Source organism: Amblyraja radiata, chromosome 7 (genome assembly GCF_010909765.2).
Source record: "Amblyraja radiata isolate CabotCenter1 chromosome 7, sAmbRad1.1.pri, whole genome shotgun sequence".
Taxonomy (NCBI): Eukaryota; Metazoa; Chordata; class Chondrichthyes; order Rajiformes; family Rajidae; genus Amblyraja; species Amblyraja radiata.
In genome coordinates this window covers 44,104,943-44,131,333 of record NC_045962.1, presented here as the reverse complement: position 1 = coordinate 44,131,333, position 26,391 = coordinate 44,104,943, and the positions used below count along the sequence as shown (strand labels likewise).

Here is a 26,391-nt window from a genome sequence, read left to right as displayed (position 1 = left end):
GTCTGCTCCAGGAACGCTTGCTCAAAAAGGAGACACGGGCGGTGGGCATCCATTAAAGCGAGCATCTCAGCCATTAGGGTGGACGGCTTGCGGTCGCCCAAACCGTCCATGTGTAAGAGGCGGGCGGCGCGATCTCGGCGGCTGAGCCCGAACGTACGGAGGAGGAGGGCTTTAAGGCCTTCATACTTTGCGAGCGCCGGTGGGTCCTGCAGCAAGAATGGCAGCAACCGCGAGGCCGTCTCCTGAGTGAGGGCCCCAACGACATGGAAATATTTCCTGTCGTCAAACTGTGGAACTGTGCTTCAACGTGCACGAACCAGACTTGCGGTTGCTCAGCCCAGAATACAGGCAGCTTGAGGCTGACGGCGTTCTGCTGGGCATCGGGGACGGCGGCGGCTTACATGATTGAGGGTCCCTAGATGTGGTTAGAGAACTGGCTGGCAAACAGGAAGCAAAGAGTAGGAGTAAACGGGTCCTTTTCAGAATGGCAGCGAGTGACTAGTGGGGTACCGCAAGGCTCAGTGCTGGGACCCCAGCTATTTACAATATATACTAGACCAAGTGCAGACCCGTTGGGTCTGTTCCCCCAACGTGCGGTTGTGGGGGGGGGGGGAGGCGGCATGCAGCGTCACACACACTAACTATCCCCCCCACACTCAAGCTAATTACCCCCCTTGATATTATATTAATATTATTAATTTGCTCCTTTTACCCCATAACCACCCTATCCACTGACGCATAGCCCCCAACTTGCAGTCACATCTAGAGAGGAGGGGGGCGGGCGGGGGTAGAGAGTGAGGGCAGAGAGAGAAGGGGCAGAGGCAGAGAGACAGAGACACAGAGAGAGGGGAAAGAGGGATAGGGGGTGGAGAGGAGGATAAGAGGGAGGGTGGGTGAGGGGGGAAAGGTGGGGGAGGAGGGGAAGAGAGAGGGTGAGAGTGAGGGGGAGAGAGAGGGGGGTGAGGTGGGGAGCAGGGAGGGTGGAGGGAAGAGGGTAGGGGGTGTGGAGGCATGGTGGTGGAGGGGAGGGGGGGGAAAGAGTGTGCTGAGAGGGGAGGGGGAGAGGTGGGGAGCAGCGAGGGGGAGGGAAGGGGGTAGGGGTGTGTGGAGAGGAGGGGGTTTAGGGGAGGAATGGTGGGGGAGGGGGGGGAAAGGAGAGGGGGGAGAGGAGAGGGGAGGAGAGAGAGGAGAGGGGGAGAAGAGGAGAGGGGGGGGGGGCGGAGAGGAGAGGGGGGGGGGAGAGGAAAGGGGGGGGAGAACCTAAAAAACATTTTAGAACCAAAAAGACACATTCTGCAAGCATTGTAGAATCAAAAGAGACACTTTTTGCAAACATTTTAGAACCAATAAACACTTTTTGCAAACATTTTAGAACCAATAGACACATTCTGCAAGCGTTTTAGAACCACTAAGGACACTTACATTTGAGTAGACATGTGTTCAGTGTTATTCACAGCTCAGAGAAACGTGACCCTCTGCCTTCCTCCAGCTTGCAGACACTGATTGAGGCACACCACTTCCTGGTTTTATAGTCCCTCCCCCCTGCCGCCAGCAGGGGCAGCAGAGAGAATGGGGAATTTTGTAAAATCATTAATATCTCTGTCATTTTTCATCGACGGGAAAAATCCTCGGCACACATACTGAGCGAGGTGGCCAAAAATGACGGCCGTAGGTGGCGGCGTTCTCTCGGAAATCGCAGCACAGATGGCCAAAACCGGTCAAGAACAGACTTTTAGTAATATAATAATAAGATTAATGATTTGGACGAGGGAATTGAATGCAACATCTCCAAGTTTGCGGATGACACGAAGCTGGGGGGGTAGTGTTAGCTGTGAGGAGGATGCTAGGAGGCTGCAAGGTGACTTGGATAGGCTGGGTGAGTGGGCAAATGCATAGCAGATGCAGTATAATGTGGATAAATGTGAGGTAAAACAGGAAAGTAGACTATTACCTGAATGGTGGCCGATTAGGAAAAGGGGAGATGCAACGAGACCTGGGTGCCATGGTACACCAGTCATTGAAAGTAGGCATGCAGGTGCAGCAGGCAGTGAAGAAAGCGAATGGTATGTTACCATTCATAGCAAAAGGATTTGAGTATAGGAGCAGGGAGGTTCTGCAGGGTCTTGGTGAGACCACACCTGGAGTATTGCGTACAGTTTTGGTCTCCTAATCTGAGGAAGGACATTCTTGCCATAGAGGGAGTACAGAGAAGGTTCACCAGACTGATTTCTGGGATGTCAGGACTTTCATATGAAGAAAGACTGGATAGACTCGGCTTGTACTCGCTAGAATTTAGAAGATTAAGGGGGGATCTTATAGAAACTTACAAAATTCTTAAGGGGTTGGACAGGCTAGATGCAGGAAGATTGTTCCCGATGTTGGGGAAGTCCAGAACAAGGGGTCACAGTTTAAGGATAAAGGGGAAATCTTTTAGGACTGAGATGAGAAAAACATTTTTTACACAGAGAGTGGTGAATCTCTGGAATTCTCTGCCACAGAATGTAGTTGAGGCCAATTCATTGGCTATATTTAAGAGGGAGTTAGATGTGGCCCTTGTGGCTAAAGGGATCAGGGGGTATGGAGAGAAAGCAGGTACAGGATACTGAGTTGGATGATCAGCCATGATCATATTGAATGGCGGCGCAGGCTCGAAAGGCCGAATGGCCTACTCCTGCACCTATTTTCTATGTTTCTATTGTCTGTTTTTCTCATTCATTTATTAATCATGAGCATTTGTAAATCAAAATCAAGATTTAAATTAGTTATGAAATTTAGGGTATGTTATTGCTCTGTAGAATACTAGTGTGCTGCTTTAAACAAACAATTCAAGGGAAATTATAGCATAACATTTATAGCTGGTTCAGTTAGTGAGTTACATTCTGTGGTTTAATGTTGCATTGACTGGATATTTTAGTAGCTGCATGAAATTGCAAAAAAAAAATTCAGACTGTATATTGTCCATATGTAAACCTGACTGACTTGTGTATCACAATTTAATTTCGCTATAAATTCTGCTTGGAATGTTTTAACTTAATTATAACTGTGTGTTGATTTGTATTTAAGACTGTTAAAATTAATGAAACAAAATGGATAATTTTGGACTGAAATGTTACTGCATTTACATCCTTGGCTTTCATGTTTTCTGGTTATTGTGACACATCACAGAGAATGAAATACAGTCACTGTTTTGCAGGCAAGTGGACCAGTCATTTTCTGTGTGGCAAGATATCCCCAACTGCAATATGGATGGTAATGAAATAACCATTTTTTACTATTAGTTCTATCTATTTGGATCGTAGGATGAAAGATTTGTTCATTGCATGGCTGTGGCAACAAATGTTTGAAATGCATTCACAGCAACCAATCTGTGTGCAACATCTCTCAAAGCACAGTGTGACAATGAGCAGTGTCAATTGATGTGGTTGGCCAAGATAATGAGGATTAACTGCCATGTTTTACTTCAGATGGATGCTATGGAGTTATCTATATCCTGGTTGCTGGTTTAAGATAGCATGTGAAAACGGCATTTTTTTAGTCATCATCATACAGCGTGAAAACAGACCCTTTGTCCCAACTTGCCCACTCTGACCAATTTGCCCCATCTACGATAGTCCCGCCTGCCTGTGTTTGGCCCATATTCCTTCAAACCATTCCCATCCATGTACCTGTCCAAATGCTTCTTAAACTTAGTGATAGTATCCACCTTAACTACCTCCCCCGACTCGCAAGGTGCACCTCCTCTGGCAGCCCGTTCCATTTATCTACCACCCTTTGTGTAAAAGGTTTGCCCCTCAGGCTCCTATTAAATCTTCCCCGTCACCTTAAATCTATGATCTTTGGATCTTGATTCCCCTATTGTGGGTAAAGGACTCTGTGCATTTTCCCTATCTAATCCTCTTATAGGCCTCTATAAGATCACCCCTCATCATGCTGTACTTCAAGAAATAAAGTCACGGCCTGCACAGACCTGTCTCTATAGAGAGGAGCTCCGACCGCTGGCCCGCGGCCTACATCATCCAGAAGCCGCGGACGGCGGTGCTTCTGGAGCCTGGGATGCCTCATTGGGGACCCCGGAGAAGAACTCCGACCGCTGGCCCGCTGCCTACTTCTAACCGCGGGCGCGGCGGGGACTTACCATCCAGAGCAGGATCCCTCGCCGGAGATCCTTGGAGAGGAGCTCCGACCGCCGGCCCTGCGGTCTGCAGTGCGGCGGGGACTTTAGATCTTCGACCGCCGGCCTGCGGCCTACACCATCTTGAAGTCGCGGTCTCCATTGGGGAAGCACCGATTCAGGACTTACCTGGGCTTACCTTGTCTGTACATCTGGACGCCCGCAGCGGCGACTGTGGAGGGTTGTGGTCCCTACCACGGGGGAAAATAGAGGAGGACTGACCAAACTTTGTGCCTTCCACCACAGTGATGAATGCTGTGGTGGATGTTTGTGTTAAATTTTTGTTGCGTATTGTGTGTTTTTGTTATTGTACCGCTGCTGGCAAATTCATTTCACTGCACTTTATGTGCACGTGACGAATAAAACTGACTTGACTTGAGGTCCTCGAGTCCTGGCAACATCCTTGTAAATCGTCTCGACACCGTTTCCAGCTTAACATCATCTTTCCAATAACAGGGTGACCAAAACTAATACAGTACTCCAAATGTGGCCTCACCAATATCCTGTACAACTGTAACATGACCTCCCAACCCCAGACTCAAGTTCTGTCTGAAGAAGAGTCTCGACCCAAAATGTCACCCATTCCTTCTCTCCAGAGATGCTGCCTGTCCAGCATTTTGTATCTACAACTTCTATACTCAATACAGTAAACCCTTGTTATAGCGGGCAGATCGGCTGATGCCACTCTGGCTTGCACCGCCTCTCAAGCCCCAGCTTCTGATGCCACCCCCGACTCGCAAGGTGCACCAGCGAGCCCTCCTTTACCCCCACTATCTGGTTCATGCAGGTTAGTCTTCCCAAAATGCCACACCTCACTTCTCTATATTAAACTCCATCAACCATTCTTCTGCCCACCAGCCCAACCGATCAAGAAACTTTGCAATTTTTGACAACCATCTTTACTATCTACAATACCACTCACTTTAGTCTAATCATGCCTTGTACAAGCTCATCCAAATCATTGATATAGATGACAAACAGCAATGGTCACAGCACCGGACCCCGAGGCAGACCACTAGTTACAGGTGTGCTGTTCACACTCTGTGTAATCCTAGGCAGCTAAGATTTGATGCCCAAGTATAGAGATCAGGATTTGAACAGCCTTATCTCTGAAGTTTTCCACCACACGCACCCAAGGAATAGTTGGAAAATAATTAGTTCAGTAAAGTTTCCAGTCAGGTCCCCTCCGGGAACTGGAACAGCGACTGTCAGAGTGGAACACAAACACAAACAAACACACACACCCCCACCCCCCCCCCCCCCCCGGGGAGCACTGTCTGAAATTCACACGGTGCAAAGCCAAGGTGATACAGACACCCACCGCGATGAACAGGAAGGTTGGCGCTGTAATTAAGATGGCTAGCACAGTGTACAGTAAGTCCTTTAAAAGAAGGGGGGAGAAGAAGTGGAGACAACTTTAAGAAGCCAGACAGCATTTAATAAGCCAGAGATACACAGCTGTGAAGTTCGGCAGACATTTAACATTACCGGTCGGTTATCCTTGGTTCCGAAAACTCCTGCTTACGTTTTTTTCCCCCAACATGTTGAAAAATTTGCGGCGACCATACTGAGGCCGCGACTGTTTCCTAGAATGCAGGAACTCCTCGCGACCATGGAGACTCACCAGAGACCACCAGCGAACATGTGGCGACCATGTGGAGAATGCAGAGTCTCCTGCCCTCGCCTAACAAGTCGCCTAAGTGGGACAGGCCCATAAAGCTCTGAGTAACTGACAAGCCAATCGACATGACCAAAATAAAGGGCATCTATACAACCCTGTCGAAATTCGATTGCCCATGAAAAGTGCTTTGCTTTTCAATAGTTCATGACAGCCATCGAACACAAGGATGAAGCATCAGACTACCTTACTGTATATTTGTTTCACAGTTGGCTGCATCTTAGCTTTGGCATCTCTGTAAACTTCAAATATGTTATAAGAAATTATCAATCTAGTATATCATTTAGAATAGATGTCTGGTTGCTGAATGGAAGGTATTTTCAGAGCAAAACACTGACTATTCGGATCTGCTCTACATATGTCACTGTATTCCTCCAACTGACGCAATAAACAAGTTCTCTGACATTTACAAAGTTTAGCTTGTCAATTGTTCTTTTATAAAAGTAGTTACTTTTCAATGAAGATTTACATTAATAATGAAGCTCAGGAAAAATTGTAAAACTTCTATCTTAGCTCACTTACTTGTCAGGCTGAGATAAAAATTGGCAAAGACTGGTCAAGTTTGTCAAACTTACCGCACACACTTGGATTCACATACTTTGTTAACATTATGAAAGTTGGGACACCAAAATTATGTGGAGATGGCCAATAGTGTACAAAATCTAAAGTTGGTGCCAATCAATATCATTCTGATGCTACACAAAATTGCTGGGGAAACTCAGCGGGTGCAGCAGCATCTATGGAGCGAAGGAAATAGGCGATGTTTCGGGCCGAAACCCTTCTTCAGACTCCTGATGCTATATGTTTTTACAACCTAGCTAGACTGTGGTGGACATGAGACCAGCAAACTCTCATAACAATAATTAAAGTATAAGGCAAATTGTTTGATATTGTGCCTACAACACAAATTCAAATGGAATTTAATGTAATTACAGGTACTCCCCAGATTTTGTTGGAATTCGACTCTTGTGAATACAATAGACAACAGGTGCAGGAGTAGGCCATTCGGCCCTTCGAGTCAGCACCGCCATTCAATGTGATCATCGCTGATCATCCCCAATCAGTACCCCGTTCCTGCCATCTCACCATATCCCCTGACTCCGCTATTTTTAAGAGCCCTATCTAGCTCTCTCTTGAAAGCATCCAGACGACCCTCCTCCACCGCCCTCTGAGGCAGAGAATTCCACAGACTCACCACTCTGTGAGAAAAAGTGTTTTCTCGTCTCCGTTCTAAATGGCTTACTCCTTATTCTTAAACTGTGGCCCCTGATTCTGGACTCCCCCAACATCGGGAACATGTTTCCTGCCTCTAGCGTGTCCAAACCCTTAACAATCTTATATGTTTCAATGAGATTCCCTTTCATCCTTCTAAACTCCAGAGTGTACAAGCCCAGCTGCTCCATTCTCTCAGCATATGACAGTCCCGCCATCCCGGGAATTAACCTTGTAAACCTACGCTGCACTCCCTCAATAGCAAGAATGTCCTTCCTCAAATTAGGGGACCAAAACTGTACACAATACTCCAGGTGTGGTCTCACTAGGGCTCTGTACAATGGCAAAGGGACCTCTTTGCTCCTATATTCGATTCCTATTGTTATAAAGGCCAACATGCCATTCGCATTCTTCACTACCTGCTGTACCTGCATGCTTACGTTCATAGACTGATGTACAACGACCCCCAGATCCCGTTGTACTTCCCCTTTTCCCAACTTGGTGCCATTTAGATAGTAATCTGCCTTCCTGTTTTTGCTACCAAAGTGGATAACCTCACATTTATCCGCATTAAACTTCATCTGCCATGCATCTGCCCACTCCCCCAACCTGTCCACGTCACCCTGCACTCTCATAGCATCCTCCTCACAGTTCACGCTGTCACCCAGCTTTGTGTCATCTGCAAATTTGCTAATGTTACTTTGAATCCCTTCATCCAAATCATTGATGTATATTGTAAATAGCTGCGGTCCCAGCACCGAGCCTTGCGGTACCCCACTAGTCACTGCCTGCCATTCTGAAAGGGACCCGTTAATCCCTACTCTTTGTTTCCTATCTGCCAACCACTTCTCTATCCATGTCAGCACTCTACCCCCAATACTATGTGCCCTAATTTTGCCCACTAATCTCCTATGTGGGACCTTATCAAATGCTTTCTGAAAGTCCAGGTACACTACATCCACTGGCTCTCCCTTGTCCATTTTCCTAGTTACATCTTCAAAAAATTCCAGAAGATTAGTCAATCATGATTTCCCCTTCGTAAATCCACGCTGACTCGGACCGATCCTGTTACTGCTATCCAAATGTTCAGCTATCTCATCTTTTATAATTGACTCCAGCATCTTCCCCACCACCGATGTCAGGCTAACTGGTCTATAATTCCCTGTTTTCTCTCTCCCGCCTTTCTTAAAAAGTGGGATAACATTAGCTACCCTCCAATCCACAGGAACTGATCCTGAGTCAATAGAACATTGGAAAATTATCACCAATGCATCCACAATTTCTAGAGCCACTTCCTTAAATACCCTGGGATGCAGACCATCAGGCCCTGGGGATTTATCAGTCTTCTGTCCCATCAGTCTATCCAACGCCATTTCCTGCCTAATGTGGATTTCCTTCAGTTCCTCCGTCACCCCAGATCCTCTGGCCACCACTATATCAGGAAGATTGTTTGTGTCCTCCTTAGTGAAGGCAGATCCAAAGTACCTGTTCAACTCATCTGCCATTTCCTTGTTCCCCATAATAAATTTACCTTTTTCGGTCTTCAAGGGTTCAACTTTGGTCTTAAAGAAGCTTTTTCTATCCTGCTTTATATTCTTGGCTAGCTTTCCTTCTTACGTCATCTTTTCTCCCTGTATTGTCTTTTTGGTTATCGTCTGTTGTTCTTTAAACATTACCCAATCCTCTTGTTCCCCGCTCATCTTTGTACTTCTTTGCTTTAATTTTTTTACTGTCCCTGACGTCCCTTGTCAGCCATGGTCGCCTCTTTCTCCCCTTGGAATCTTTCTTCCTCCTAGGAATGAACTGATCCTGCACCTTCTGTATTATTCTTAGAAACACCTGCCACTGTCATCCCTGCTAGTGTATCTTTCCAGTCAACTTTGGCCAGCTCCTCCCTCATGGCCCCATAGTCCCCTTTGTTCAACTGTAACACTGAGACCCCCGATCTACCCTTCTCCCTCTCCAATTGTAGATTGTTATGGTCACTGCCTCCTAAAGGCTCATTAAACTCGAGGTCCTTTATTAAATCCGGTTCGTTACATAACACTAAATCCAGAATTTCCTTCTCCCTGGTAGGCTCCAATACAAGCTGTTCTAAGAATCCATCACGAAAGCACTCTACAAAGCCCCTTTCTTGGGGTCCAGTACCAACCTGATTTTCCCAGCCTACCTGCATGTTGAAATCTCCCATAACAACCACAGCATTGCTTTTGCGACATGCCAATTTTAACTCCTGATTCAACTTGCGCCCTATGTCCAGGCTACTGTTTGGGGGCCTGTAGATTAGTCCCATTAGGGTCTTTTTACCCTTACAATTCCTTAGTTCTATCCATACTGACTCTTTGAGGCTTTCGTACTGACCGAGGGATCAGGGGGTATGGAGAGAAGGCAGGTACAGGATACTGAGTTGGATGATCAGCCATGATCATATTGAATGGCAGTGCAGGCTCGAAGGGCCAAATGGCCTACTCCTGCACCTATTTTCTATGTTTCTATACTGAAGCTTTCGTAACTCGAACTTCACAAGTAGGAGAAGTGGCCACAAACTGAGTCCCACCTTGACAGATGTCTCCAGCTCCGCAGCAGCCAGCAAATCCATCCCACAGGTCTCTCAAATGCTCATTTGTACGCATTGGACTTTGTAAGGTGGGGAGGACTTGTATAAACTAACTGGTCTAATAAGTGCCTGGACATAAATGGGAGACAAGTATAGTGATATCAGCTGCCTAACAATGATTACACCATTGCAGCAACCAGCTATTGGTCACTTAATCTTATGCCCCAAACCCGTGAATATTACAAACAAATATTATCAATCACATATTTTGTGAATTACTCAAGGAAATACAGTATATATATCCTGAACAATTCTTTCCTCCTGTATTGCTGAATTGATATTAGATTTTTATTCAACCAAAATACTGTTAACTTTCTGATCAGAGTATTATACTGATAATGGTGCAATTTCCTAACAATTAGTTTAGTTTAGAGATAGTTTCGGTTAGCACTGAGTCCACGCCGACCAACGATTACCTGTACACTAGTTCTACCCTACACACTCGGGAAGATTTACAGAAGCCAATTAATCTACAAACTTGCACGTCTTTGGAATGCGGGAGGAAATTGGAGTACCTCGAGAAAATCCATGTGGTCACAGGGAGAAAGTCTGTACAGATGGCACCCATGGTCTGGATCGGACCCGGGTCTCTGACACTGTATGACAGCAACTGTACCTTTGCGCCACCCAAATAGGCTTATTACTATTATGAACAAGTCCACGAGTAAAGCTGCACCACAAAATATGTGCAACTGCACATTCAATTAACAACATAGCAACAGGCTATTTGATTCATGTGGTCTGGTGTGTGTGGTCTGGAAGCTTCCTTGCTTTCTTTGCACCCAATTCCATCACCATATCTTTCTCCTACCTCCAACCTATCTAGATTTCACTTAAAGGCATCTGGGACATTCTGCTCAATCACTCCATGGAACACATTCTGCATTCTTATCACTACGTTAGTAAAAAAAAAACATACTCCTGAATGTGTAACGTATGCATTTATAGGATGAAGTGAATCTGGTAATTCTTCTACTTCTCAGAACAGTATAATCAGATTAAAATGAATACTGAGCCAAATGGGATATTAGAATAAGGCACAAGATGGTTGCCTAGAGGCACTTTAGAGGTGGTGTCATCTGGGAAAAGTCGTACAGAGCGTAATATTTACTATCTAGACAGGTTTCTGTTTATAGTTTTTTTATATTCAAAGTAGTCCATTGTTCAAATTCATCGACTGCAGATATCTGGCACTGGGTGCAAAGGTGACATCACTGTTAGCGGTCCTTTCCGTGGATGTTTGCAGGAAGAAACACTGAATTGTGGAAAGGATGGGAGTGAGAAAAAGGTCAAAAGACACTCGGATACCATTTGGAAAATAGGTAGGAACACAAGAAACCATGGCTAATTGAGAGCATCCAAGAAATAGATGCAGAGTATGTCCAGGTTCAATGTCAGCCTGTAACACTTTATTTAGCTGTGAAAATCACAGAGGCACACACCAATTGTTAATGGAAAACCAATAACGAGGTGGTGTCTGCCACAATCTGCCAGTTTTCCAGCAGATGCAACTATTGACATGCAACTGTTGCCAAATTGCACGTTCCAAGGCACAAAAATAGATGTTGTTGGATATGTTCAAGCAAGGTGTGACTAATGTAAAGGACCTGTGGGGGAAGACTATGAAAGGTACCTGTAAAAACTTTATTTACAGGAAGCCTTAGCCCATGTGTTTGTGCAATCTATTTTTTTTAAACTCAAAGTGTGGAATGTTTTGACAGTGAAATGTTCAAAATATTGCCAGCTTTTGGTATACAGATTTTCTAAATTTAAATTATAATTTTTTGTAAAGGTATTGAAAATCGATCACTGAATTTGTGGAATAAAACAGAAAATGCTGGAAACACTTTCTGTGCAAGCAGCATTGGTGGAAAGAAAAAAAGTTAACATTTCAGGCCAAGGACCCTTTGACAGAATATGTGCCTACCCCCTGTCTCCTTCAAGGGAGTGGATGTGCAGTTTACTTAGGGGTACATGTACCTTGGAGTTTACCTGGACAGCAAACTGGACTGGTCCCCCCTCTGTTTTGAGAGGTGGGGGGAACGATCCCCCCCAAGTTTTTGTAATCCATATTTTAAAACCCAGTGAAATCTCTGCTTTCCACGAGACAGTGGGGGTGGGACTGCTGATCGAGGACGCCGCTTGGACGAGAGTGATGTCGGTCAGTGACATTCAGTGAGGATAAGTGACAACACCTTCTCCACAATATTATTCAACACTGGTAACCTGCAAAGATGCGGTCTCGGTCCCCTACTATACTCCATATACACCCTATACACTCAAAGTCTGCTCGAGCCCCACCTACAAGTCTGCAAATGACACCATTAATGGTGGGTCGGATCACAAACATTGATGAAACAGAGCACAGGAAGGAGATAGTGAACTTAGTAACATGGTGTCAGGACAACAACCTCTCCCATGATGAACAATCTCAGCATGATGAAGGAGCTAGTTGTTGATGTCAGGAAGTGTGGAGTATATGCACATCAGCATCAATGGTACCAAAGTGGAAATGGTGGAGAGCTTCAAGTTCCTTGGAACCAATGTTACCAACGATCTGGTGTTGACTAATCCAATTGAAATGACAGCCAAGGCAGCACACCCACCTGGCCATTCCTCCTTCTTTGTGCTCCCGGACACATGACCATAATAAACCCCCGTGTGCATGTGACTCCCCGTTGGATTGTAACCTTGTCGTGGTCGGGGAGCTTGTGTGTCTCAGTGACCCCTAGAGCTATGCCAGTGGGAGATTCGTCTCCAGTTAGGGTCTCCCATGCTGGACAGGTCGAAGGGTAGAGGCGAGACGAAGAGCGATCCACTGGTCCTCCAGGTTGGAGGTTGAGCACAGGGTTAACAACCCTGTCTCGTAAAACAAATATGTTACGGAGATGGCCTGTTTCCGTGCTGTAATTGTTATATGGTTAAACAGCAACTGAAGGAATAGTGGAGGATCATCGTTGCTGCCCTACATGCCAAGAGGCATAATAGGCAGTAAGTAAGTAAGTGTGCACGTGACCATAATAAACTTAAACCATCAGCCTGAATAGCAACCCTCTGTGTCCTACCTTTAAGTTAATTTTGTATCTGCCTTCCAGTCTTTTACACCTCACCCATGCCTATTGATGACGCAGAAATCTCTGCCAGGATGCACTCGATCAGATCCCAAGGATTTAAATACCTTAATGCATTTTAAAATCCAAAATACATCATCTCTGTAAATGCCATCCTCTTCCACACATCACTATTGCCTTCCCCATGTTCTTTAATATCCATGTCTTTCTCGAATAGAGACTATGCAAAATCTTTAACGAACACTTGGGCTCTGTCTCTCAAGGCCTGCTGGCGCTCCCACTTACAATGTTAACTTTCCTTCCCATTTCAAAGGCTGACCTTTCTAGTAACCTTGACCTCCTCCACTGCCAGAGTGAAGCCACACACAGACACGCGAAGAACAGCATTCCATATTCCGTTTGGGTATCCCTGATTTACACCACATTCTGATTGAAACCCTTCTCTTCCAAATCCTTGCTCAGTTTATGCTTTACAATGTTTGTTAACTTTTCCAACCATATATGCTTCGAAAATATATCATCCCAGTAACTACATATTCTTTAGCAAGTTAAGAATTTTAACCTCTACCGATTGTCATCAGATGTTAACTCAGTTTTACCCCCCCCCAAATTAACTTTTCTCTTTTAAAGGCTTTAAGGGTTTTAACCCTTAAACTCAATTCTTGACCAAGTTTTCTGTTATTTGTCCAATTATAACATTATGCAACTCTGTTTCAAATTTTATTTACCATGGCCTAAGCAAAGTGCCCGATATATTTTACCATGTTGCAGCCGCTATACAAACATCACCGTTTTTCTCTAAATAAGGTTAATGGGATATTTTGCCTTTATTTGGAGGGGTGAAATTGTGGGCAGATACGGCTTCGACCTCACCAGCAAGACAATTACCAGCCATGGATTATTCCCAATCGGTGCACCGGAATTTGCCAACTTACAGTGAAGAGTGTTACCAGCACACAGTACACGGCTGTTTGGATCAGTTGAGGTTGTGAAGGCTATGGGAGAAATAGATTGTCAAAGCAGGAAAATACGCATATTAACAACTTCAGCAGCAGAAGAGAAGTAGGGCAGAGGCAGTTGGTTCTGGGATTTAATATGGAACAGCAATCCGCATGGGTCAAGCAATTTTTAAAGCTTTTGCTATAAAGGCAGTTGTAATGAATTACACCCCACATCAGGATACATCTGCTTTGGGTAAATGCTATCCCAATTTTGGTCTGTTAGAAATGATGTAGAATACTGATTATAGTCACACAAAGGACATATTTCACTGATTTATGCCTTTCGGTATAGATTTATTTTCTGTAAAACGCTGATAGAAATGATACAAGAACCACTTCAACCTTTGAGGATTTATAAACACAACAATCTTCAATTGTGTTGAGTACAGAGCCAACAAAATCACAACTTATTCTACAGCCCCAATTCCACTTAAATGTCTAGTGGAATATATTACATTTTACAAGAGATGTTAACTGTACCATGACTTAGCATGGCAGGAGATAGCAGAGTGCAAAGTACATTTTCTCCAGCATTAACGAGCACTTAGCTTTGCGAATAATGCTGCAGGTATATGGATGGGTATGAATTCAGTGTTCATTGGAGACCTGCTATTCACAGACGTGCAACATTCAGATGCAACAGCGCAACATGGCGGGTTTGAAGTCAGTTTGCCAGTATACTTTAGCAGATAGAATGGTCCTCTACTGCACTGGCTCCTTCCGTTACAGCTTTGACGCACTTCGCCATTGTCTGAGAAGCTCTGCTGATGGGATCTACAAGTAAAAGAAAATAAACGGAAATAGTAATGGAAATATTTTTAAAGAGGATCTTGAATGAAACCAGTTTCCTGCCGAAACCTGCATTAAAACTGCAGTGGAGCACTTGCAGACAACATATAGTTACTGCTTATTTCCCTTACAAGGCAAAGTTGTAATTCCAGTCCGCACTACAGTATCTGGGTATCTCATCTATGCCTGTGGTATCCAAACCATGAAAGGTATACAAGTCATATAGCCACCTCCTGACCTACTAAGGCCAGTTTTATTTGCAGTTGGCTGGTTTAGTCTGCTTGGAACTTGGATATTTTTTTTTTGAATGGGTTATACCAAGTGTTAAAAAAGCATGAAAAACATGCCAATGATGGAAATAAAAAAATAAAAACCAGAATGCTGAAAATGCTAAGAGGATAGGCAGCCACCTCGGAGATAAACAGAGTTAATGCTTCAATTTAATGCTGAGATTTACAACTCAGTATTTCCAGCAGTTTAGTTTATATCAAGTGTTCTTTTAAGAGGATAAATACTACTTCCAAATCTTCATGTATAAATACAGTTTAATGCCAACAAATAAATTAATGTAAATCACTGGTTCCTAACATTCCTTGGTCATGGACTTTGTGGTCCATAAAAACTTGTTCACTTCTAACCTCAGCTAACACTGTAAGTACTGTAAAGTACTGTATTGTTGAGGTGCTGTTCCAATGTACCGACAGCACCATTTAAACAGCAGAATATTTGCCAGATCAGTCGCGGTCAATATTCCTCGTTCAATCAACAACAACATTCATCTTACTGATGCCCAAGAGCTAACAATGCTCCACATGTTACCACATATGCAAAAGTATTATTTGCATCACTTCAAATCATGTATTCTCTGCTGTATTTAGGTGCACATCCTGGCCCTTATTCTCTCATCGTTAAGACACTTCTTAAATCCTCATCTAATCCCAAGATTGGAACCATCACTTTCTTAGCTTGATGTGCAATTTTCTTTGATTGCATTTCTCTGGTGTGCCCTCTTGGGAATTAACTATGGACAGTTGGGTAATTTAGGTACACCTAAATATTTCTAAAAACATGTAGTTCTCAGAAATGCCATAACTACTGCAATAACACATTGGCATATACATCTCATTGCCTCATGAGAATTAAGCACAACTGCATTTAACCTATTATTAATCAAAGAGTGGACTTTCTACATTTAATCCTTAAAATTACCACAATTACCCGAGTTCAGAAATACTATCCCAGCCAATAGTTTAAGAGCATACCAGTCATGTAAAAATCTTTAATTGTAAGTTGAGGTGGTACGAGGGGTTCAGTTAGGATCTGTTGATTCACCAGCTGTAAGAAAATGAAAATTATCAGTCAAAGGGCTGCCAGGAGGAAGGTGACAAAACTGAAGGGCAACATTGATCAATACACAACAGTAGCATGAAATACTCTGGCAACTTAATATTATAAGCATTATCCAAGCAGCAAATATCACTCACCCTGGTTTCCTGTAATCAACAATGACCATATAATCATAGACAAAACAATCACCACAAAATTTGCAGCATAAAAGTATTGTTTCTTTAAAACACTGGCCTTCATACTCCACACCGTCAAGCATTCCTTTAGTATTTAATGTCTTGTGATCTGGAATTCACCCCATAAAAAATATAGTGCATCTTAACCTTACTTGAACCTTTTAAAACACTTTGAAACTCACCTCCCTAACCTCACTAAACGAAACCCCCTTTACTTGTTAATAGATTAGATGTCAGTGGACAACTCGAGATGTTTCTCTTGATTAAAGACGGTATGGATGCAATTCTGATGAAGCCTCAGGTAATAATAAAAGCTGCAAAAATAAATTGCATTTATTCAGCAACACATAAACATTCCCATTTTAATAAAATCACACTGACCATTGCAAGTTCATGTGCCTGTTTGAAAAAGTTGGCTTCTTCTACATCATTATAGCAGACCAAGTTAGGAGATATTTCAACCAGCCTCTCACGGACTTCATCCAAAGTATCATATGGAAGTGTCATACCAGCCACCTATGGTGAAATAAAGGATTGAAACTCATGTGACCATACTTCCAAATTCAGCATAAACCACCACTGTTTCAGAAATTCCCTGTGGGTAAATACATTCAAGTCGTAATACTTCCCTCTGAAAGAACATGAAGTGCTTGAGTCCTGAGTTTTCCAATGGTTCAAAAGGATAAAGAAAAAAATAATACCATACGAGGCTGCACTGAATCATACAAATGATGAAAACATTTGCTCTACATTCCTAGTGTCAGTTTAGTTGAGAGATACAGTGTGGAAACAGACCATTCAGCCCACTGATTCCGCGCCGACCAGCGATCCTCGTACACTAGCATTATCCTACACACTAGGTACAATTTTTACCAAAGCCAATTAACCTAGAAACCTTTGAGGTGTGTGAGGAAATCGGTGCACCTGGGGAAGACCCATGCGGGGTACAAACTCAGTACAGGCAGCACCTATTGTCATCCGGAAGTGGCGGCGCTGGTAAACGGCTGCGGCTCGCCTGCAGTCCGTTTGTCTTTACTTTTTTATGTTGTTTTTTTTCGTTTTGTCTAGTTAGTTTTTGTTTTTTAGGTTGTGTTTATGTGAGGGGGGGAGGGGTGGGGGTTGAAACGGGGCTTGCTGTCTCTCTCTTCGGGGGAATGCAACTTTTTTGTCGTATCCCCCTTCTCTGCCTCCGTCTGCGCTGAGGCCTAATGGCGGAGCTGGCGGCCTCGAGACTCCGGAGGCAGAGCCAGTCAGGACTCGCTCTGGGCTCGCTCCCGTGAGGGCAGCCCGGCTCGGGGCTGGAACGGTGCTCCCGTGAGGGGCTGTGGTGCTCCCGTCGGAGCGGCCCAGCTCGAGGGTGGAACGGCGCTCCCGTCGGAGTGGCCCAGCCAGAGGTGGAATGGCGCTCCCGTCGGAGCGGCCCAGCTCGAGGGAGGAACGGCACTCACGTGAGGGCGATCTGGCTCTGGGCTGGAACGGTGCTCCGGTGGCTGGGACGGCGTTCTGGCGGCTATGACCTGGGTCCGGGGTTGAGCCGCGGGCCAGTGGCTGCGTCCGCTGGACTGGAGGGCGGCAGCATCGACCACCCCGGGCCGCGGTGTTTGAGCCGGCCCGTTGCGGGGTTCGGTGAGCCGCGGGACTGTTTGTGCCATCGCCCGGTGGGGAATCGTCTCAGCGCAGAGGGAGAAGAGGAGGGAAGAGACAGTAACCCTAAGATTTTTGCCTCCACCACAGTGAGGAGGTGCTTGGAGGATACACTGTGGTGGTGTTAATTTGTGTTTATTGTTGTTATTATTGTATGATGTATGTATGACTGCAGGCACGAAATTTCGTTCAGACCGTAAGGTCTGAATGACAATAAAGGCATTCAATTCAATTCAATTCAGGATCGAACCCGGGTCTCTGGCGCTGCAAGGCAGCAGCTCTACCATTATGCCACCGTGCCGCCCCTTGCAGCGCAGACATTTTAATCTTTAAACCATGTTACAAGGACGTGAAGATAATAATCTAGATAAACTCAACCTGGAGGGCTGTACAGTCAACAGTGCCATCTTTTGAATGTTGATAAATGGAACTGGGCCTTGTAAACATGGAGTTATAACTGCTGCTACAAACCGAGATGAGTTCTAGCCAACCTGGTAACTCTCATAATTACTAAATAAATGATTATCCGGTCCATTTCATTTTGCTGGATGTAGGACTGTTATACTATGCTGTATGCATAGTGTAAATTGGCTGCTGCACTTTCTAACATTGCAAAACTGGCCAAATGTGCACCATTGTTTAAAGTTTGAGATTATGGAAGGTGCTCTAGAAGTGCAGTCGCTCTATAACTGAAATGCTCACCACAGCCAACCATGCATACATCTGCTGAGCTCAATGATTGTCAAAAATTATCAAGGAGATTTATTCTTGATTGGCCAATTGTCTTGAAAAGCTTGAAACCACCACCCATGCAAGAAAAGTTTGCTCTTGCAGAATTGTAGGTAGGTGTTCTCACAAAGCTCATACTAGGATAAAAAAATCTATAATAAAATAATGAGATGACATTATTTTACTGGATAACTTTAACTGGTATTGGAAGACTGAATTATTCCTTGAATGCTTCCAGTGCTTTTAAATAATAGTCCTGATCCTTGTAGAATTAAATTCTCTCATTCAAAGAGTGGAATGGTGCAGATGCATGAAGAAACAGAAATCTTGAGGTTTGAGTTGAAGATTTCTGAACAAAGGTTACATTTCACAAAGAGCTGCACTTCTCTGAGGGTGCTATTCCTATCCCTTTCTGTGATACTCCACAGCACATTCAACCTAATGGTGCCTCTAAGTATGATCACTGTTGCAAAAAGATGTGGTATACCATGCAATGCTGGCTCGAAGGGCCGAATGGCCTCCTCCTGCACCTATTTTCTATGTTTTCTAACTCACTAAAGCAAGCTCCTAAAATCAGCAAACAAGATGACCAGCTAATCGTTTTTTGATAATATTGCAAAGATAAATATTGACACGAGTTATAGAGTCATATGACTCAGAAACAGGCCCTTTGGCCATACCCGTCCATGCTGACCAAAATGCTCCTTCTAAGCTAGTCCCATTTGCAGGCATTTGTTTGGCCCATATCTCTCCAAACCTTTCCTCTCCATGTACCTGTCCAAACGCCTTTTCGATGTTGTTATTGTATCTGCCTCAACTACTGCACCCGCTGAGTTTTCCCCCCATAGATGCTGCTGCACCCGCTGAGTTTCTCCAGCTTTTTTGTGTACCTACTTTCTTTGGCAGTTCATTCCACATATCCCCAACCCTCTGTGTGAAAAAGTTACTCCTTAGGTTCCTAATAAATCTATCTTCTCTCACCTTAAGCCTATTTATTTATCCCCCTACTCTGGGAGAAAAAGGCACTTGCAATCACCCTATCTATTCACATCATAATTATATCTACTTCTATGAGATCACACCTCAGCCTCCTGTGCTCCAAGAACTAAAGTTGTAGTCTGCCCAATCTCCACCTATAGTTTAGGCCCTCACGCCCTGGCAACATCATCATTCTCTGCTTAATGACCTCCTTCCTATAACAGGGCAACCAAAACTGAACACACTGGCTTGGTAGGGTGTAGGATAGTGCAAGTGTGTGGGGATAGCTCGTCGGGGTGGACTCGGTGGGCTGAAGGGCCTGCTTCCATGCTGTATCTCTAAACTAAACACTGTTCCTAGTGCAGCCTCACCAAGGCCAAGTTGGATGGATCCAACATAAGCAACACAATAGGTTCAAATGTTACTCCCCACCCCACTCTCCCACATGTTTGTTCTTATTCCTCATACATTCTGACAATACCTCAGAAAGTGCACGGATGATTTGCCAATCCTCTCTCGCCATGCCTGGAGCAGTCACAGCCACTCTAGTCTGTTGAGCACGGCCCTCTGTGTTGACGTACGTGGCATTCTTCTCAGTGTAAGCAGCTCCAGGGAGAACAACGTCTGCCATTGGTGCTCCAACATCTCCGTGATGTCCTAAGTGGGGGTGACATTTTAAATGACAAATACAGAACATAGTCAACATCTCAATAATATCTGGAAAGGAGCCAACGTTTCATCAGGACTGGAAGCAATAGGTTTTAAGCAACAAAAAAGAGAGTTAAAGGGAAAGTATAGTACAAAGAGAAAAGGGCGGAAGGCAGAAATAACTTGACGAGAGAAATGTGGAAGTCAAAGTAGAGAAAGTCAAGAAATAAAAAGATGGTCTGCATTATTAATGGAAATTCCCATACTTTTACCGAACAAATATATTAACAAATGAAAACAGCGGTTGTAATCTAAAATTGCTGGTTCACATTGAATCTGCAGCAAAAGCAGTTTACATTGTATAACATTTTCAACAGAGTAAAATCCAATAATGAACTGCCCGATGCACCATTCTATTTTAGTAAACATACATCTGCAGTTCCTTGCGTCTAAAAAATGTAATTGAGCCACTTGGGGGAAAAACAAATACGAATCACCTAAAAAATTATCGGAGGTTTTCTGGAACAGTTGGGGAGGGAATTGCAAAGTTGTGTGCCTTCGCAGTTGAAGGCACAGTCAGCAACAATGGAATAACTCTCAGAAGATTGTAGGGATGGAGAAGATTAAAGAGAGGGAGGGGCAAGGCCAAAAGTGGATTAAAGAACAATGGAGGAACTTTGCAGTTACTTAATCAGGAGCCAACGTCAATCCTTAAAGACAGGGATAATGGGTGAAAACTTTGTGCATTGGGACACAGGAAACGGATTTCCGAGTGATCCAAATTTCACAGGACGAATTATGCGGGAGACTACTGGAAGTGCATTTGAAAAATCTTGTTTAGAATTAGCGGGTTTGAGCAGAGATGGTCAAGTAGAGGCAGTATCAGGCAATATTCCAAAAGAGAAAATGGCATTACCAGTGCCAGCACAAATGTTATTTTGCGTGATCAATTTGCCAAGAGTTAGTTTAGCCTTAAACATATGGCAGCGGAATTCTAAAATCAAAGGCTAAGCAAGTCTCTGGTAAGGGTCAATGGCATGGCTTTGCTCCTCCCACTATTTAGTTGAGGAAACATGGCTCCTATTAATATAGGAGCCAGAGAAGAGAGCTCAGAGAGGGATTGGGAGGAGGTTTAACATGACAATTGGATGTAAAAGAGTGATGGTAAATCACCTGAGATGTCGCTGGACGTAACGGGCATTACTCTTTGCTTTCCGCAGAAGCTGGTGAACATTGTCAATGTCAGAAAACAATAGAAAATGGCAAAAAAATTAAATTAAATTAGGTTAGAGCAGGAAAGGGAAATGATAGGCATCAATGTATTAGTAAAGAAGAGATAAAGAGGACAAAGTAGAAATGAAAATAAAAATAAAACACCTGCATATGATAGTTCTGAAATACAACAGAAAATGTTGGAATAACTCAGTAGGCCAGGCAGAGTCTGGGGAAAGTGAAACATTAAAGTTTCAGGTTCAGGGCACTTAATTTGAACTGGTGAAGAGAGAACCAAGTTAGTATGTAGCAAATAAAGTGGGGGAGAAGGATGGATGGAACAAAAGCAATTTCTCAGATAGGTTTAACAGAATGACCCAGTGCGGCAGTTAAAATTAGAGCTCATGTCTGTAATGTATTATTAACGATAAGGCTGAAAAACAAAAGGCGAGCCAAAATGATGACAAACAAAACATGGACATTTCTCATGCATCTTTTTGCACTAGTATTACTGTGTAATTATAAATTATTAATGCACTACATTTTTAAAAAATTATTATCTGTGTGTATTGTTTTTATGGTCTGTTAAGATGCTGCAAGTGAGAATTTATTTGTTCCATTAATGGTACACGTGACAATTAAACACTCTTGACTCTCTTCTGCCAGACAGTGGAGGAACAGAACTAATTTAGTCCACATATAAGAAAGCAGAGAGCTCTCTGGTAAACCTGATAGCAGGTGGCTATGTGATGAGCTAGGGTAGTTATGAAAAGGACAGGCTATTAAAGCGGAAAAGGGCAGGAAGAAGATAGATGAGACCAGCTCCATGCCAACCAGAGTATTGTAAGTATGACTTTGCCCCATGCACCTCCCCTGCATCCCTGTAAAGTGAGAGAGGGAAAAAAAGAGCCAATTAAGGACAAATATACTCTTCTCCAAATCTGCCCCATGATCAAAGCATGTTCAGGAAATAATCAAATGCAACCCATTATAAATACTCAGATTGTGCTTGAAGTACTCATCCCTGTTAAGAATTAGAGAAACTATATCCCAGTCAGCAATGGATCCTACTCTCACTGGTTTTTGTAGCTGTTCATAGCCCTGATACTTACCTTGATAAATGACAAAGCAGTCCTTTGGAAGATCCTGTCGTGTGATGCAGCCATTATCTGCTCCAACAAGGAAAAGTACCTTTGGCGGAGTTTTCCGGATAATATCAACACCAGCTTTGTATCCCAGATCCAGAGCAGCCACTTGATTTGCAACTCTGCAGAAAGACATCCAGATTTTTTTTCCATTCCCTCATCAAACAAACTCTGCCACACAGGCCAGATCATAGCCACAACCCACTACAGCGTCTCAACATCCTTGCTTAATCTTAATTCAAGGGTGCAGGTAGAATTATTCAATAATAATGGGCCTGTCCCACTTAGGCGACTTTTTAAGCAATTGCAGGAAACTATGCAGTCGCCACATGTTCGCGAGAGGTTGCCGGGGAGTCGCCTTCATGGTCGTGAGGAGTTCCCGCATTCTGGGAACTAGTCGCGACCTCATTATGGTCGCCGTGAATTTTTCAACATGTTGAAAAATTAGCGGCGACTAGAATGAAGCCGCCATGGAGAGTAGCGAGAATTCTCGTCCCATAGGTGGGTCGCCAGGTCCTAGTGAGTTGCCAGGGGGTCGAAGGTTCTCGGAGGTTCTCGTAGGTTGTAGCCGGTGCTGACCGGTGAATTTCATTGGCTTATTGGGGAAAAAAAAAAAAGGTAAGCAGTAGTTTTCAGAACCAAGGATGACCGACCGGTAATGTTAAATGTCTGCCGAGCTTCAGTCGTGTATCTCTGGCTTATTACAACTTGTCTCCACTATTTCTCCCCCCTCTTGTAAAAGGACTTACCGTACACTGTGCTAGCCATCTTAATTACAGCGCCAACCTTCCTGTTCATCGCAGTGTGTGTCTGTATTACCTTGGCTTTGCACCGTGTGAATGTTTTAGACAGCACTCCCCCCGCTTGCCCAGTCCCCCGCCTGCATAACGGACTGGTGAAGGAAGCGATGTGCTTGTGTGTGTGTGTGTGTGTGCTCCACTCTGACGATCACCGTTCCAGTTGCCAGTTTTTCAGGCAACTGCCGGCAACTTGAGAGTCACCGGCAGTCCGCTGACAAATAGCCTGTGGGACAGGCCCATGAAGGCGGCTATTTGGTCCATTATTCCTTTTGAAAGGGAAGTCTAATCTTTTTGATTTTTTTTGGTAATAATCTTACAACATAATCTTTTCTCATATGTATGTTACACCCTCTTCAGAGCTGTTTTGCTGAATCAGCTTCTAATATTCCACTAGTGCTATATATTACAGATCATTGCTCAGGATGAAACAAATTCAGGATATGTTCTTGCATCAGAATTGAAAATCAATAGATGCAGGTAATCTATAATTTAAAAAACCCCCATAATGCTGGAAATGCTCACCATGTCAGGTTGCAACGGTAGGTGAAACAGTGAACATTTCAGCCCAAAACCCATTCCTAGTTTGTACCTAGAATGCTTTTGGAAGGTGCTACTGATATCCTTTAACCTAAAATATTAATCCAATTATCTTCCCACAGTTGCAACCTGACCCGATGAGTACTTCCAGCATCTATTGCTTTTTTTAATCTTCTGCTCTGATGAAAGTAGTTGGGGTGTTCAAAATGGTTCAGATGAAAGGTCATCAAAGGGCTGCTCTCCGTTCAGATGTCACGAGCATTGGCAGCAAGTTGGGTTTTATTTTTTATTTCTGACAGCTGTAATATTTCAGTTTTAAGCTTTACTACCTCTCTGGCCTCTTAACCACAGGTTAATTGGTAATCAACTATTGGTACTGGAAACCATTTTTCATCCCCTCTCCCATAATCCTTCATATTTTGGAACATCTCAAGTCAAGTCAGATTTATTCGTCACATGCACATAAAGTACAGTGAAATGTTGAAGCTCTCCTCCACACTGCTTGGGAAGGAAGAATAATCCACCTTCTTTAGTCTCTCTACTTAATCAATGTACCTCATCCTATTGGTTTTACCCCCAATGCCCTCAATTAATTAGAACAATTTCCCTCAAGGTTTCAACGGATACACAGGTACACCAACCTTGAACCAAAACCCAATAGATAGTTACTGATTTCTACCCAAACTCCATATTCAATAATGCCAACATTTTGCTATAATGCAGAACAACAGCACTGGATTCTTCAAAGTGACGGCTTCAGTTGCAGAGCAGCTATAGCACTCACACAGTGAATAAGTCTCACAAAACCCAGCACAACAATTGTTTGATCTTGCTCTAGTTGACAGTTCACCTCATCTTCATCTCATCACTGACCTCTGAAGAACATTTAAAACTTTCCAATTGTCCGTTATTCCACTGCCCACTCTGGCATTCTGAGCGATGGTGCTGACTGCTGCATGGATTGCTGCACCATCAATTCGCTGGAGAATAGAGCTGCCAACCACCACCATGGGTTTCTTTGCTTGGTTCAAGACCTATTTTACGGGCAGGTTGGGAGACAAAGAACAACAGTATATGCATTACATGTTTGCTGTGATCTTCATCTGTATTCAGTTTCAGAGCAGTTTTAAATAACTCTTACCCAAACCTGTATGTAACATTTATTTTAGTCATCTCTTTCCTGACAACTGATTGACAATCTAAATCAATTATCATCCAAAAAGACATTCCTGGGTAAACTAAGCACCACACAATTTAATCTAGGAATGAGTTGTTGAACACAAATACATTAGCATGTCACTTTCAACAGTTATTGTGGTGATGGAAAACAAAATCAAATGTACATATTTTATTAACAAGGTCTCCGTCATTTTTCAGATTAGGCTCTAAATGACCCAATAACTACATGCACGGAAGCATAGCACACATATTAACATGCCCTTGCCAGTACCTACAGATACAAGTGCATACAAATGTTAACACAACCGTGAATTATTATTTTATTGTTTAAAACAAAGGTCAAGTGGTAATTATGTAGGAAGGAACTGAAGATGCTGGTCTACACCGAAGTCAGACACAAAATGCTGGAGTAACTCAGTGGAGAAAAGGAATTTGGTGATTTCGGGTAGAGGCCCTTCTTCTGAAGAAAGGCAGGCATTGCTGGGGGCTATGCAAGTCCCCATGGTTACACCTTTAACTTGGAGGAGTCAAGAGAGAAGTTGCTGAGGGAGAGGACATTCTGCCAGGCGGAGGAGAATGTTGATAAAGGGAAAATGATTGGTCTGTTCAAGGAAGAACTGGTGGGCCTCGAGACCTTTTTGGTGGGCGATGATGGTGTAAAAGAACTGGACATTAATGATAAAGATGAGGCAGTGAGGGCCTGGAAATTGAAAGTTATTGAAGAGTTGAAGGGTGTGTCTCTGATGTTGGTCAGCAGAGACTAGACACTGTGGCATAGGATGGAATTATGGTATTTGGAGATGAGTTTTGTGGGGCAGGAGCAGGAACAAACCTCCTTTGGTGGCCATGTTGTTGTGGTGGGAAAAGGAAAACTGCCTTGCCAAACAGATTATTCAGTATTCTAAAATCTATTGACTAAGTGGAAAGAATTCAGAAGCTTTTTGTTTTGTTTTAATATACAAAAGCAGTTTCTTATGAGGGTAATTAACCCAGAGGACTTTTCTTGTATTGAGCTCTATATCTGACACATTGTGGCGTCAGCTCGATAGTCAGACCACTTACAGTCAAACCCTCGTCAGTGGTTACGAGGGCTGTCACAAGATATCATGGGTTAAGGGGAGTGTCCTGCTACATAAGCAGATCTCATCTGGAGATCAGGAGTCGACAGGTAGCTGAGCTCAGCTGCAATGACAATATGTTAGAGGACTAAACTTGCATGTACACCAACCATGTAATGTCTGAAAAAAGCAACTGTTTGTTCACCACGTTTGGTACCGATACACTATCATAATTCTTCTGCAATTTGTGCTCAAAAACCTATTTGTGCAAATAACTGTGTGTCTGAAAGTTCTTATCTTTAATATTCCCAATTTAAATGCTGTTGAAGAAAAACACCTACAACTCAGTAAATATATTCCTAAAGGGATGGTAATCATTAATTCACAGGATTACACAAT

General features: G+C 43.6%; 1 protein-coding gene across 1 annotated transcript in view; it reads right to left on the bottom strand.

The window, feature by feature from the left end:
• Positions 1 to 14,023: 14,023 nt before the first annotated feature.
• ndufs1 (NADH:ubiquinone oxidoreductase core subunit S1) overlaps positions 14,024 to 26,391 on the bottom strand; it is a 48,158-nt gene continuing 35,790 nt past the window's right edge. Inside the window, exons 14-19 of the mRNA XM_033024347.1 lie at positions 24,629 to 24,789; positions 22,386 to 22,540; positions 19,895 to 20,070; positions 16,444 to 16,578; positions 15,802 to 15,874; positions 14,024 to 14,524 (exon numbers count right to left, since the gene is read on the bottom strand). Coding sequence (XP_032880238.1) covers positions 14,433 to 14,524; positions 15,802 to 15,874; positions 16,444 to 16,578; positions 19,895 to 20,070; positions 22,386 to 22,540; positions 24,629 to 24,789 — 792 coding nt within the window. The 3' untranslated portion in view covers positions 14,024 to 14,432. The remainder of the gene's footprint in view (positions 14,525 to 15,801; positions 15,875 to 16,443; positions 16,579 to 19,894; positions 20,071 to 22,385; positions 22,541 to 24,628; positions 24,790 to 26,391) is intronic.